This window comes from Eleginops maclovinus, chromosome 8 (genome assembly GCF_036324505.1).
Source record: "Eleginops maclovinus isolate JMC-PN-2008 ecotype Puerto Natales chromosome 8, JC_Emac_rtc_rv5, whole genome shotgun sequence".
NCBI lineage: Eukaryota > Metazoa > Chordata > Actinopteri > Perciformes > Eleginopidae > Eleginops > Eleginops maclovinus.
In genome coordinates, this window is record NC_086356.1 from 8,908,357 (window position 1) to 8,924,650 (window position 16,294).

Sequence of the window (16,294 nt, forward strand, 5' to 3'; positions counted from 1 at the left end):
GAACAGTAATTACATCTTTTCAAAACATCTCCCCAGCACAATGAGAACTGACATTCAAGGAACAGTTTGACATGTTTTGGAAGTGCTTCCTTCTGAGAGTGAAATACGAACCATAACGCGCTCATGTCTGTACATATGGAGCAAAGACTGAGAGTCAATCAGATAAGTACAGCACAAAGACAGACAGCAGGGGGAAACATATTGCCTGGAAAAAGTTCCAAAAAGACTTCTTTAAAGCTTTCTAATTAACTCATAACGTATTTGTTTAATCCATAGCGGAACAGAAGAAACAAGCGGTGGTTTATGGGGAGCTTCACACAGGAACTACTCCTCTCCTGGTGCAGTTTGGAATAAAACTTTATGTGTAAAGCTGTAAAATACTTGCCCTCCATGAGAAAAGCTGATGAGGTCCATTAAAAGTTATCTGTGTAATTCTTTCAAATAAAACATATATATAAATTACCAACAGAAAGTACAGTTTTGCAGGGATTCAAATTTAGACCCTTCCACAAAATATGTAAAAACAGATGGCCGTCACACCGACTCTGTTTGATTACTGCTAATCTCCAATATGATACACTTATATTATAAAATGATGGCAACAGAAACTGTACCTTCTGTACTGTTTTCCATGCAATCTGTCTGTTGACACCCGGTTTGCACCAAAAAGGCTACTTGCTATAGGAAAAAGTAGTGTTTTCAATCTAACGAAATATATACTTTTGAGCAAAAATTCCAAACATAACACAACCCAGTCTTTAAAATGATGGCATTACTGCGATACAATTTGTTTGCTGACATTTTAAAGACAAAAATAGTTATTGAAAATCTGACAACAATTCTGAAGAATTGCTCATAACATTGTTTGATTCAGAGACTAATGAGGAAAATATCAAAAGTGGACATAGCAGACATTATGCCTCACCAATTAATCCATCTGCTGATAAATTAACAGCAATGCAGAACAAGTCTTTAACGCATCTGCACAGTTTCTTTCTTGGAATGCACTTTCATGCAGATGTCCTCCTCTCTTGTTTGTCTGACCTTCACAAACAGTCCATCCTCAGCACATCAAAACCACAGGAAAATCCCCCACAGAAATCTGACCTGGGTAATGCACAAATTGTTTGGTCAGCGGCAACAATTTTTATATAAATCTTAAGCATGTCCTCACACTGGCTGAGAAAAATGAGTTTTTGAAATTAAACCGTTGTCTTCTGACTCCCATTATTGACAAGACACTTTTTCCTAAATGGAGCTTTTGAGGTGTTAGATCTTACAAACTGTGCACAACCTGTCTCTCTCCTTTCCTCTATTGTTGGACGCGCTGTCGATTGTCTGTGTTGAGAAAGATTCAGGTCTTTGATGTATCATTGTTGTCAGTGCTAACCAAATCACCGCTGCGCATGAAAGGAAACCCCTCGGGTCTCCAAAAGAGACGGCCGACTTGTTCTTTCTCTACCTTTTCTAAAAGCCAGATACCCACGGAGGTGTTAATAGTGAAATAAGGAAAAGATGGCCGCATGTTCGACGTGGCTTTTGTGCTGCTTTGCTGCCCTTTATTTCCCTGTTTTTGATCAAAAGGAATTTGATTCTTCTCATTTTTTTGTGTTACTGTTCTCCCCGTTCAAAGCTCCTTTGTTACTACAATGGCGTGTTTGAAATATTTCTTAACGAATTGAATGCCTTATCCTGTAAATGGATACATTTACCTTTCTCTTTTTGTGCTTTCACACCCAACACTAGCACTGACAACGCTGCAAAGTGACATCAATGATTTTCCTGCTCAACATACCTGGTATGATACTGGGGTATTGTCAGTGTAGGCTTTTGTAGTGGCACTGTCAATTATGTTACCCAGGTAGACATTTTGCTTTTGAACCCCTTTTGACTTGCTTCCACCTGAAGGCAGAGGAGTGACAGTTGCCAATGGGTGTATTTAATTCTTAAGGAAATATCACTACGAAAAGGGCACATGTTTGCAATAGGACCAAAGCCAACAGGCTGTCCAGTACTACCAGTGGGATGCAGGCATTCATCATCTCATATACAGTACAAGCTGGTTGAACGGGTGAGGGTGAGAGAAAACTGCCCTCTATTGGGAGCAACTTGACACTGCAGTCAAGTGAAAAGGGGAGGAAAATGAAAAATGGGCAGACAAGAAAGGAAATAAGACAACAGAAAAACAGAAAAAGACTGATTAAGTGAAATGGAGTTGTATTGTCGTGTTCAGCACTAAAGCGCTGATTGTTTGCAGCTTCTTTGTAAAGCACGACCCTCTGTTTTAGATAACTGATTGTAGACCATAAGCGTAAAGCACATAATCACTGCAGTCGCTGACCCTGAGCCCAGCATGGTGTCGGGCACCGAAGGATACCCCACTGCGCCTCTGTAGCACTCTGGATCTCTAAATAGAAAACAATAACAATGGATGGACTCGATCTACAGCAAGTTACTGACCCAAAGCCAACACCTAAAAGTTACATCAAACATACAGTATTCATGTAGTATTAAAAGCTTCAATATTTGTTGTGGGAGATGTTTTTTTCCTCTGTTTTGCTTAGATTTTTTTATTTCCTAAAAAGGAAATGGGTTTCAAAGAGTCAAATTTAGCCCTTGCAATGTGTAAACGGCAAACATAATGTTTCCTGTTATTCCAGTAATTTTGTCATCTGTCAACTAACTTTGCATAAACATTTGGCGATGGAAATGTTCTGCTTTTTAATTTCGAAATGTAATACTAATTTATTATTATTAGTCCCTGAGCAAGTGTACAGTTTTAAACTTATATAAAGATAAGAATTAAGTCAGGATTGTTCGGGGAATATGAGATAGTGAGTGGGATAGAAATGTCTATTTTCATGCTTTCTAGGCAGGAACATGTATGTAACATCTTGATTGCATACTCAAAAACTATTTATATTTCAAGTGAGGGAATATGTTTTTATTAACCATTGCACGCCTCTGAATTAGGGATCCCATTGAAAGACTAAATCCAAGCTCAGCCCCATGACCATTGAGTTCTGCTGAAGATCTTTAAAAACAGGCCACATGTACTGTATATATAGACTTTCATTAAAAAAATGATGTTCTGTAATATCTGTCAGCGGCTGTGCACAGTAGGTTTTAACAAGCATTGTTCACACCAAAGTTAATATTGCATTAGTCTGATACTATTTTCAGCAGCGCAGCAGATTATTTAAAGCATCAGGGCAGTGTATGTTGAGATGCACAGTACAAACGTTCAGTTGGACTGGTGTATTTTTGCTCTATGGAACTGTAATTTATTGTCGATATCATGGGATTTTATTGAAAGTAACAAAAATATCAACTCCCTCCACCTTTTTTGTATATATTACTTAACCCCACCCCCTTTTTTTTTTCTTTTTTTTTCTACGCTCTTATCTTTTTATGTTGTTTATATTTGCACTGTGGGACTGCCAGAAACGGTATTTCAATTTTCTGTATGTATAACCCATGTGGACACTTTGACAACAAAGTGGACTTTGACTTTGACTTTTTGTTTTAGTGAATGTTGTTTTGTAAGCAGGTAATAAGTGTTATGAATGTGTCTAAACAACTGTGTTACACCTGCTCTTTCTGAGTTGTTTTTTTTTCCAGTTAAAGGGTTTTTTAGGAGTAAAGAGGTTCATTATTTGCTAAGGACAGAGGGTGTTTTATGCTGTACAGTTTTAAAGCTCCCTGAGGCAAATTTCTGATATTGGGCAGAATAAATAAGGTTGTCTTGACCTGTATAATACCTGTGTTCGAACAGAATCATATAAGCACTGTGTGGCCAGATACACACCTATAATATGCTTTGAATTCCCTCGAGCCAAACCTTCTCGGTGGCATTTAGAAACACATTTAGTATAGTTCAGAACATTACCCGCTGAAACAGAGGAGCTTTTCCGCGTGACCCAGAATTTATATCCAAGCTGTTTTCATCAATGCTGGTTTTCAGCTTCCAAATACGTTTTCCCTTCTACTTTTCAACCAGAGTGGGTCCTTTAAATCAGCACTTTGAAGTGAGGCGTCTGAAGTGTGAACACATAAGGGGGAGTTGGGATGGAGTTTTAAATAGAGGCTTGGCCAAAATATGATCAAGGAAAACCTTGGATCTTACCCCCAACAACCCCCCTTCCTCATGCTTAGTTTGGGCTTTCTCCAGGCTTGTTTTAATTGTGTGACAACCAAACAGCAAACATACTTCTCATTAGAGAAGTAAATAAAATGATGATGAACAACTTTATACTAACTCAGAGGAAACAAACAAATATCTACTGCCCGTAACTTTACACAACATGTTTGAGTTCATGAACTGCTTCCACACCTCCTAAGTGCAAATTGTATTTTTTAGGACAGCATGCATATTTGTGTACGGTTGAAAAGGTGTTGCGTCGCGTTATGACTGTGACACCGAAAACCTGAGGGACAGGCAGCAGCTTGATCAAAGCTAGCCAGGGTTTTATTTCACATTCGTTGTTTTCCTCTGCTTTGTTTGCATCTACATCAGCTGAAATTATTTGCCTGACTCTGGCAATCTCTGCAAGAGAAGCTCTGTATTGCAAGAATAAAAAAAATAAATTGCTTTTTTTTTTGCCAACATCATAGTTCTTTGTGGATGTGAGAATGAATTTCAACGCCGCCTTGATTAGTTTCATATCACATAGTGAGATGAAGATTACGTTGACTAAAAGATACCATATCCCCGTGCAGCATCTGCACAGGGAAACCATTTTATATGAATAAATATTTGTGTTACATTTTGTTTAAACCGGATTTAAATATGCAATTCAGTCTCAGTCTTTCAGTCTCCTCTTGTTAATGACCAATAAAGATCATTTTCCTTCCAATCTGTCTCCTTGTCTTCGTCAACTTTTTGTCACACTATCCAACAGTTTTACTTCTTCTTCGAAACTTTCTCATCTCTTTTGTCTCCCCCCAACATTTTCATCTCATCAGTCGTATACTTGTGCCAGCATGTATCCTCCCTTATCTCCCGCTTCCTGCCACTCTCTCTTTATCTTAATTTGCTCCTGACACACATCTTATCCTTCTCTGCCCCCGCAGGGCGGAGGCACCGGGCTACCAGCGAGTGCTGCAGGTGGACCTAGAAGTGAACGGGCTGGTGGTGACTCAGGGGGGAAGGGAGGTGACGTGGCAGGTGGAGTATCCGCTCACCCGTACCCTGACCAGTGAGGTGCCGACTCTCATCTGCCTGGCACCGCAGGACCTGGGTGGCATCGTGCCCCTGGCCATGGTGAGCAGAAGGGGGGTTGAGCTGTGGAAGTTTGTGTGTATGCAGCATGTATAAAGAGAACTGGATACAGCCATAGAACTGGGGTCCCTTTAGTTCCTATGCTCAGTGTTGCATAAAGCTGAATAACCTCTGCTCCTGGTATACTTCAGGGCCTATAGAGAAGCTAATGATTACTTTTAATTACAGATCAATTTCCCGATAATATTCTTCATTAATCAATTGATTGACCTGCTGCCACAATAATGCAGAGCTCATTATACAACCTTCACCATTATCGTTTTCTCTAGACAATAGTCAACACAACTAAACCTCAAAAGCCCAAAAAGTAGTACTGCTTGGGATACTTGGCTCTTCCTTATGCATGGGGCCTATGAAGAAAGAAAGTCAGAAATAATAATAATTATTATGAATACATTTCCTGGAAATATTTTACATTTATTAACTGACAAAAAATATATATATATCGAAATAAAAATAAGAAATCCTTGCATCTGAAATGTGTTAAAAGCTTATTTATTATCAAACTAGTTACTTAAACTGTAAAATAATTGTTGTTGAGTAAAAAAGAAGGGTTTCCGTAGTACTGTAGGAGAAAAGGCGTAATAAAGTCACATAAAAAACTAAAAAACATAGGTACCTCAATGTGTACTTAAGAAAATCCACCACTGGATCTGCAGCACCATTTCATCCATACTAACAATATTATCTGAATAGAACTTCAGTCAGGTTCTATAAAGCAAGTGGACATGGAAGGACCTCTCACCACATTAGTTTTGTAATATAAGAATGACTATTAGATTTAAGTTTTGTGTGGTTTTTGAGGAAGTTCATGTCCTTATATTGTAGTAGCCCCATGACAATGATCCTAAGCAAAGAGACAAGGCAGCCAAGGATCATTTTATGACCAAACTCTGGAATGCTTTTGACTGGAGTGAGTCAGATGTCCTAAATCCAACCAAGCATGTTTTACACTTGCTGAAGACGAGAAGGCAAAGAGCCAAAAGCAGAGCATCACCGGACAAGATACGGATGCCTCCTGACATCTAGGTGTCATACACGTCCAAACTAATTTTAATGCAACTCATTTTGTTTTACTGAACAAATGACTGTCCCTTTATGAGATTGAGAGACTCAAAACAAAGGCTTACAACTGAATGCTTATCATCTAATGTCGATATCATGTAAAAATACTAATATTTTTGTAACTTTTGAAGCAGATAAAGCAGACCACCCAGATTGCTGTTCATCCTACTGTATATTTCCAAGGACTATAGATTTGCTAGTCACTAGGCAACGTGTACTTCCGCTAGTCGGGGAATAAATACACTTATAATTGTTCCATTTAAAGTCTGCATTCTCCCACAATATGAAAAAAATGAATATGTGCATAGGATAATCTGCTCTCTCTTATTGTCTCTCATTGTGAGCCTTTGACCTCTGCATTGCACAGTAAGTAATGTGTAGACTCATTAATAGTGATAGATGAAAGCATAGCACATTTATTATTATAAATTAGTCCCTTAAAAAGCCAGGCCCCAATATTTTGAACACAAAGCTTGCTCTTTTTAATTGCCAGTAATCTGGTTAACACTGCTCTCAGACTGTGCTGACTGAGAAGTTAATTGAGTTTGGATTTAAAAAGTCCAAACATGGGTGCATTGGCAAGTGGCTTAAGAATGCTAATTGTATTATTATAATAACAATGTAAATTGTTTTTCGGAAATGAAAGGGAAACCACTTAGTATGCCACAAAGAGATAAGAGAGGTTTTAATTTTTTCCCTCGCCGATAATGGCCACCTAAATATCGAATGTCCTGGAGCTCTTTCCAAACTTTTATTACGACAATTTGGTGAGGCAGCAATTCACCTCTGATTGATGGTGTCTGGACAGAAGAGCAGCTATTAAACTCTGACTTTCAATGTTGTCAATTGTTTTTAAACCAACAAAGAGACAGCAATGCTGTGAATAAGGAAATGCAAACAACAAGGTCGCTTCTGATATAAACTTTCCTTAATTCCATAAGATACTGCCAATATTTTAGGTCAAAAAAAGGTGGATGAAACCATTTTTGATTAATACAATACAATGTGTATTGAGACAAAATGATAACATCTGACATGACAACTTTATTGCATAGTGTACATTTTAGTCATATATGAATGTTAGACATGTAGAGAATGCTAAAATAGTCCATAACTTATCAAATATTTGAAACAAAATAAAGCCACTAATTTTACAGCAATGTGACTCAGCAACAAACAAAGCTCAATGGCCAACAATGGTATTTGCTTTTGATTCTCACTCAGACAAACAGCTGTAAACATGCGCTGATGATCACTGAACAACACATTTCAAGAGGAATTGGAAAGGACTGGGCCACTTCTCTCATGGGGAAGTAGACCGACAAAATGTTAGTGACACAAAATACTACGTTTTATAAAATAACACATTAGTAGGTGATTCATAGATCTAGAAGAATCTCTTGCGCCTGTAGTTTTCTAGATGACTGTTTGGATAAATGAAGAGGACCCTTGGGATTTGTGGATGTACATGTAGTTCAGTCTGAAATACAGTTTTATCTGAAGTGAGGGGGAGTTAATTGAACAATATATTTAGATTCCATGTTCTGTTGACCCTATGAGGTCAATACTTTGTAATGAGAGGATATAACTTTTGTTGTGTTGCTGGTCAACAGATAAAGTAAGTCTAATACTCACTCTATTTTAGCTCTGCTTATAGCCTCTACTTATTAACCTTTCACAGAAATTAATTTATGGTAGTAGTTATACTGTGATTATGGATTTTGTTGACTTTATTAATAGGACTACACAGAGCTGAATGGTGTTGAGGAAACGAAAGAGCAATAGTCAGAGAGAAGAGGCTCCTCCCAACAGCCTCACGACTCCACAGTACTGCTACAGCTCTGGCGAGTATACTCACGAGGGCTGATACAAATCTTCAGTGTAGTGATGAAATCATTTTAAGAGTAACTGAAGATCTTTGTATTTATCTAATTTATGGAAAAGTTTTGAAGGTGTTGATCATTTGACTGCTTTTGATTCGTCATGTTGCTCCTTCTCGAGTCTGAACTGCTGTGAAAAGAACTGAGCAAAGTCGGAGATGTTTGAGCGAAATGTTGTTTTGTAAAACATTTTTTAAAATGGCATTTTATTCTCACAGTGCTAACGTTTTTCATCATTATCATTTATTGGCCTGTTTTCATTACTGTTTCATCATTTATCTTATTCACTTTTCTTTTGAATATTACACGTGTAAACGCAAATGAGTCTGAGTCAACAAACAGGTGTGATTAAATTTGCTGATGGTTGACATCAATCTCCACCTTTGCAGCAGAACTCGTCTGGAGACACCAATCATTGCCGACACCCGTCTGCCTACAGAATGCCAGACACCTCTGTTCAATAAAACTCTCATCTCCCTGTGATCCTTTCTGGACCTAACTTCCACTGAGAAGAACACACACTCACACACTCTCACACTGTCTGCCTGCCAAACAAAAAAGTACAGGTCTCTGCTTTCTTGATCTAACAGCTGCTGTAAACTGCCCTTTTAGTATGACTGATTGAAATTATGACAAGTATTCTGATCGCTCCAATGGAAAAAGATTCTAAGGAAGTAACAACAGATGTTTGCCCAAACCCAAGAGTACCACAAGTGTATTTCTTACACAGAAGACATGAAGGCTCCTGACTGCTATCACCGCATACTAGCAAAAAATATTAGCAGTGGATATTTGTCCTGCAGCAATGCACCGAGCCCTTTATTGACATTGCTAGGTGAATGCTTAATACACCTTTGAAAATATCTATCCCAACACTTTTCAAACTGACTTAAAAGTAGATTTTCAGTTTGAACTTGTTTGAATTAAGTCTAAATTATGTAAATGAAAAGAAGAATGGCTTTGGGACTTTGATTTCACTCAAAGCAATTCCTCTTGTTTCAGGAATGTTTAATGAATCATTGTCTTTAAAACAGAACACAATTAGATCATTGGAAAATGCACTTTTTTGTTGGTACATACAAAAAGGATTAATGAGTGCGTTTTAAGGATTCAAAATCAGATTCCTTGTTTTCTTTTGCAATAAAGACCATTTTCTCCAGTAGATATTTAAGAAATCTCCAGTGGTTTTATGTTTCAGATAATAACATAGTCTCTAACATGTTCTTTAATAAAAATATTTAATAGCCCCAAGAAAAATGATCAAAAGTGTAAACTGAAGAAGAGAAATCAAGAGAGTTATTTTACAAGATGCCATTACTGAGATGCTGTGAACTCAAGTCATGAATGCCTTCACAAGATTGAAAGATAGTACACGCAGAGAGCATGAGAGAACACGCCAACGGAGAGTTTCAATGCATATTCCCATGAAATTGATCTTGGTCTCTTGCCACGCTTGTGTCTCTCTTTGTGCCTCATTAGAAGAGATGGTTAGGCCCCCATAGCTCTTTACAGTACATCCCAAATGCTATCATTAGCATTTTATCCATAGCCTCTGAAAGAACTCCCTCCGTTTCAAACCCAATAACATTAGCTTTGTTCTCACAGTCCCATAACATTACAATCAGGGCCATTAGCGGGAAGCTCAATTTATTTTAGTTTTTTTTCTTCTTCTTCTTTCGCTCACGGGTGAGCACCTTTTGTCTGCAATAATTAGCGTCTGGCCCAAATTAAAGCCTGTTTTCTGTATTAACTCCACATCAGCGTTTGACAGATAGTGATAAGCAGCAAGGACAACACACTTCGTAAGAAGTTGTGTCCTCTGAGTGACAAACAAGTCAAAGAAAAAACACTTCTCATATCTTCACACACAGCGCTATCGCTTCATCAGGGCCGGCCAGCGGTATTCAAGCCGGCTGCCATCAGTCACACTGTCACGTTGTCAGGAACTGTGTTTGGAAATGGCCCGGCAGAGCACTAATAGTCTGTGTAGGGAGGCTATCCACGGGCATTAGCCATCTGCATGCAGCCGTGATGCCCCTTATAGCTTGATTAAGTCCCCTTGTGAATAAACGGGGCTCTAATTCACTGTTCTATCTTTCCCTTGTGCATTTTTGCAACATTCATTTACCCTCTCTTTCTCCTAGTGGATTCAGCCTTATGTCTGTTTTCTTATCTCTGATTCTAGTTATCGTATACTGCAAGTATAAGAGAGAGACAGAAAGATAGAGAAATATATCAAAAAAGGAAACTCACACTGTTTTTTTTTTTTACTCTAGAAGGCTGTGCTTTCAATAGTAATACCATACCATTTTTTGATAGGATCCCTTATCATACATTTGACCAACATTTATATCTTAGTAAGGGCTTTAACTAACTTCATGTATTTTTGATTACTATGGTCATTATTGTATTATTTGTCTCTGAAGGTTCAATATTCACATTGAGAAAAATGTGCAGATACTGTAAATGTGAATATCGACATCCGATGTATTGATTGGAATCCTACACACTCTGAAAAAAAGGAAGCATGCTCCTCTGGATTAAAAACTTTAGCCAAGCTGATTTCAACAAATGCATACAGACCTCATTTGCCCCCTTACTGCAGCTGCTCTGTGGCCGGAGTCATGGCATCTTCTAAGTGTGCATGTTTGTAACTCTGAGCATGAGGCGATGTTGCAGAGGAAGAGCAGCACTCCCTAGATGAATAACTGAAACACTTTGTGCATGTCCTCTGTGCTGCACACGCAAACTTTATTTCACTCCTGCCATCCAACATCTTCCCCTCTCTTCCCCTCTCTGACTTTTATGTATGTCAGTCAGGCTTTACTTTGAAGCTAAGCCTGTCCATTCTGTAATTTGTTGTTGTGTGTTTGTTTATTTTGTGCTGGCTTGCCTTCCATCACCCTTTCGCCACTCTGTCAGTCTGGATCGAGAGTCTTCTATTTGGCCCGCTCGGGGGCCAGGGTTCAGCACAGCGCAGCTCTGCTGGCTTATTCTAATCAAATGGCCCCCAGAAACAGGCGTGGAGCCCCGCGGAATATGGACAGGGTTTACCAGGGGCAGCCGATTTACCACTGCTGACTTTGGCTTTTCCTCTCCTAATGTTAAAAGAGTGAGAAAGAATGAGGAGGGAAAAACAAAGCAGGCTTAATATTTAATCTCACTAAAAGTATTCAGCGCCCACAGTACACAATAACAAAATCCAACAGATTGTCAGGCCAACAGGTTATGCAATAAATCAATATCTAATTAATGAGGAGAGTATAAATCACCGCAGGTCCTGATTTAATAATCAATAATGGTGTTTCTTACTCCTGGTCATGGCAAAATGCCCCCAACCTGCCTCCCCCGAAACTCTTTATTTGCTAATACTGCTATTATAGCTCCCTGCCCATTGTGTAAAATCAGTGGAGACACAGGAGTTGATTATTCAGCATGTTGTGTCCTAACCTCAGTCAACCAACATGTTTTTTGTTGTTGTTGTTGAGAATACAGTACGTGTGAAAGAGACATGATACTGGAAAACAACCCTGTTAGTTAGGTAGGTATGCTTTACTCACTGCATGTACAGTTGAAGTTCTCTCAGACTAGATTTAAAAAATGCCGTTAAAAAAAAAGTCCAACAGTTGCACCTGAAATGACTGACGTCTTCTTTTACATAGTCATTTTTATCCCTCTTCATTTCAGCTATCAGCAGCTTTTCCCCGGCTTCTCGCCGACTCCAACATAGCAGTGCAGAATAACTTGGCTCCTCTTCCTCTTTTTTTCCCCAAGCCATAACCATAAAAAAGATTACATTTTATGAACACCGCTCTCCAACTGCTGTTGAGGAGAAAACCTGTGGAGGTGTTGATTTCTCCTGCCCTCGTTTTCATTGTATATACTGCTATTGGCTGTGAGACGCTTGGATGTATTTGATTGGCATGGGGACAATGTATAGTTCCAGGAAGGAATATATTTCTTTATTGATAATTGATATGAAGTGAATAGCTGAGAGTGTTGCATTGACAGGATAAATCCCAGCCATTGTAGGCCAACACCTTACAAGAACTGTGAGCGTAATGTCAATCACAGCTGGTTAGTGAGTGGTTGAGCTGCGGTTCTCAAAAGAGGTCTGAGAAATCTGTTCAGTCAATGAATAATACATTGCTGGATGTGTTAAGCAGGGGTGACAGCCCTGATCTAAGCTAAACATATATCAGATGTCTCCTTTTCCTCCCCCTCTTTATAGATATATAGCATAGCATAAGTTATTAGTATTCTCTGCTGTCTCCTGCTGGGCTTACAGCTTTCTCTGGTACAGGTTGTACTGTGTAAATGCAGAAGTCTTACGGACTTGCAGGCAACTGGATTGGTCAAATCAGGTTTGATTGCTATTACTAGGCTTGCAAAGGTCCTAAAAATGTTTGGAATTTCCCTGCCTAGACAATTTCCAATAGAAATTAAGCCACTTTAAAAATGTTACCCTAATCGTGAACTTTTTTGGCGTAATACAAAATCAAATTCTAGGCTCTTTTTTTAATTGTCTGGCAGTGGCTCAATCAGTAGGGACTTGGAATGGGAGCCGTAGAGTTGCCAGTTCAAGTCCCTGTAAAGACCTAAAAAATGGAGTGTGGACTGCTACTTGGAGAGGTCCCAGTTCTCCTCCTGGGCCCTGCCGTGGTTGCCCTTGAGCACTCCCACTCCCCATCACTCCCCGGGCGCTGTACAATAGTTGCCCACTTCTCCTAGCACTAGGATGGATTACACGCAGAAATCACATTTCCCTGTGTGTGCTGTGTGTATGTATGTGATAAGAAAGAGGGATTCATCCTCGGATTCTTTATGGTTAAATTATGTTCTTTAAATAAATTGTAGATATGTATACATGCACTGTATATTTTGCAAGTCATTAAATAAATACTCATTAAAATGAAGATCCTCAGACTCCACAGTGGATTCTCTCTGCCATACTGCCCACACATCATGCCAACAACGCTGTACTCAAAGGACTACATGTTTTCATGCAAGCTTGGAATATATTAGTGTGGAGAATTTATTCATATACAATGTGAGACGACAACCCCTATATGTACATTGTGTTCCTGTGACTTCCCGTTAATTCTCATAAATTCAAATTTTCACCTTGAATATTCCTGGTATGTTGTAGCTAAAGGCATTGTTTTTGTTTCACTGTCAGACAAGGGATAATCTGATTACAGTGACTGACATGAGATAAACATGACTGTTTGGATTCTTGTGCATACAATTGACTCGGGGGTCACAAAGAGCTGATGTGGGAAAACTTAAAGTATGCTAGGAAATAATTGTTGTGTGTTATAAAATGCAACTCTACGCTTTTCCATGATGGATAGATCCAATTATTGTAAGTGTCATACAGTCATGACAAAGCAACATGGGGTAAACATGGGAAAGGATAATTGACAGAGTTGACGTTGACGAAAAAGCATTGAGCCCCGAGCATTTAAAATAGTTGACATTGCCCTATGAGTCTTTTGTGATTAACCTTTCTTGTATGGGTTTGTGGTTTCTAAAAATGATGAATCTAGTAGAAAAATAGTGGCAGTTTCCAGGATCGAAATGCCCCCAGGCTAGCTGGAAGACAAACTGAACAGTGGTTTCAAACCTACTCCATGGCCACCCAATCGTCAGATCTCCGGATATATACAATATATTGCTCAGAGTTTTGTAGCTTTGATTTCCCAGCACCAGTTTGTGCCCTGTCCTTGAGATTGCTGACGTTCATATACAGTGACTATTCTTTAAAAGAGGTGCTTCTGTAGGTTGTCTGCTCCCTTACACATCATTCATCCGCAACCATATCAGCCCCCACACACCCCCCCCCCCTCCCCTTTTATCCCGGCTGCACAGAAGCGTAATGGTCTTTTATCGATTCTTCCCTCTCTCACCTTTCTTCTCTTTTCCGTGCTCTCTTCCCTGGACCGCAATGAGAGGTTGTTAAGATAAGCTGCTGTGCCAGGGAGCCAGGACTCTTTTTCTTTATGAGCTGGGCAGCAAGGGTGTGTTTGTGTGTGCCATTTGTGCTCATACCTATGTCTTCATTGGCATAAATGTAGCATATGTGTGTGTAGGCAATAACGGAGCCCTACGGAGAGAGGTTATCTGCATTGTGTACAAATAGGGTCCATGAATAGAACATTCATTCAACTCCTTTATTACCCCCCGTAGTGTACAGTATTAGGCAGCTGGAAGATGGCAATTGTCGGAAGGGCAGATTTCATGAAAAAAATCACGTTTTTACCCATGAATCACTCTGGCTGCCTTGCTAAATTTCCCTTAGAGCTCACTCAATATTACACTCTTTATGGCATAAATACTCTCCGTAATAAATGTTGAAGATTATATAGATCCCTCTTTTTTATACTGTTGTTCTGGTGTTAATGGCTCATTATGTGAGCAGAGCCACGTGATGTACAGAGCACAAAACACTTTTTATAGGCACTTACGTGTCTACCGTGAAGGTACATTCTGTCTTTTCTATAGATTATAAGCAAAGGTGTTCGTTGTTCACCAGGGAACATGGATAAGAGTTGATGAAAGGTCTTAAAGGGCAAGTGTGCATTAATGTCAGGAAATTAAGCAAATGTTATTCACTCAAACTCAATTAAGAGACGTAAAGATAGTATCATCTTTTGTTTTCATTCATTATTCACTTCCTTGGTGACTTGAAAACATCTAGCATACACCCCCATGGTTGTTTGATATCATCATATGCATCAGAAACCAAATCATTTGTGTACAAAATGGCATTTCTTAGTTAATTTTCCCCAGAATAATGTGTTTCCTTTACCTTCCTTTAGCTTCCAGGACGATTTTGAATCACAAATTGTAACCAATTGGTCTGATGTGAGATTTTTCTAATGAACTCTGCCAGTCATTTCAAACCTGAATATGTAAGAAAAGCGTTGGCTCGCTTGCATTTCATCAGGGTAGTTTAAATAGCATTTGATGGAATCCTCCGTGAAAAGTTGTCACTGGATGGCAATGTTTATTCAAAATACCCTGAATAGGTGCCTCACTTAAAGCCATGATCGACAGCTATTAACATCGCCCGTGTCAGCGCAGAGCTCAGGTTTGTTGGAGTCCTTTCTGAGGGTGTGCTTAGAGTAAGAAAAGGGAAAGACCTACTCTGTTTCAATAGTTTTTGTAACCTTTTCACAACAACATAAGGTAGCAAATTGTCCGCCTGCCTATTGTTTTGATCTTCATTTCCACCATGAGCAGAGAGACTTAACGTGGACAGTTTTATTAAACATCAGCCTGTTGTGTGACCAGTGTTGGCTTTATTTTGAAATGACAACTTTAGGGAAATTACAACCTTTAGTAGATAGGGGTGAGGGAAAAAAAACAAACAAAAAAAAAGACTACTACTTTCCTTCTTGAAAGAGCATTTCACCTCCAAACAGATGTCAGAGAGTGTTTCAGGAAATATAAAATGTGATGTGCGGAAGAAACAAGGGAGTAAAGACCTGTTTTTAATAGGCTAAGAATTCCTTAATCTTCAACGGAGCTTTAAAATGATGGATTTTTTTCTCAGAAGGCGCAAGAGGGTAAAGAAACAAATCAAACAGTGAGGCACCGGTTTTGATGAACAAAGAGCTGTCTGGAGACCAGTTTTCGCTTGGCTTTCAAAGTTGTAGGCCTCTTAGCAGTCTTTTATTGAAATTAAGCTGTGATGAGCAGGATCCACTGTTATAGCACATCCTCTGTACAGCAAACGCACTGAGAGCTAAAGGATTACCAGACGTTGTCTTAATTGATCTCATTATCGTCTTCCTGCTCCTCTATAAGGCCTTCAATTCTCAAGTGCATCTTGTGATATCTCTCTGACGCCTGCAAATTCACATAAAGTACTATTGTCAAAGTTGTGTTTTTTTCCCCGCAAGAAAGGATTACCGGGGAATAGCTGTGAAAGACTAAAATGACTGTGAATGATACCATTTCACTGCAATCCTTCATTGTAGTGGAACTCCATCATTTTACAGATCGATTAAAAGGTCTTGTGGAGTAGTACTACATAAGTGAATCAAAATGTGTAAAAATACTT

General features: G+C 39.0%; 1 protein-coding gene across 1 annotated transcript in view; it reads left to right on the forward strand.

Moving 5' to 3' along the window:
• The window catches only part of si:dkey-112m2.1 (transmembrane protein 132C), a 122,043-nt gene that overhangs the window by 85,426 nt on the left and 20,323 nt on the right, over window positions 1-16,294 (forward strand). The window contains 1 exon segment of the mRNA XM_063889825.1: window positions 5,074-5,263. Coding sequence (XP_063745895.1) covers window positions 5,074-5,263 — 190 coding nt within the window.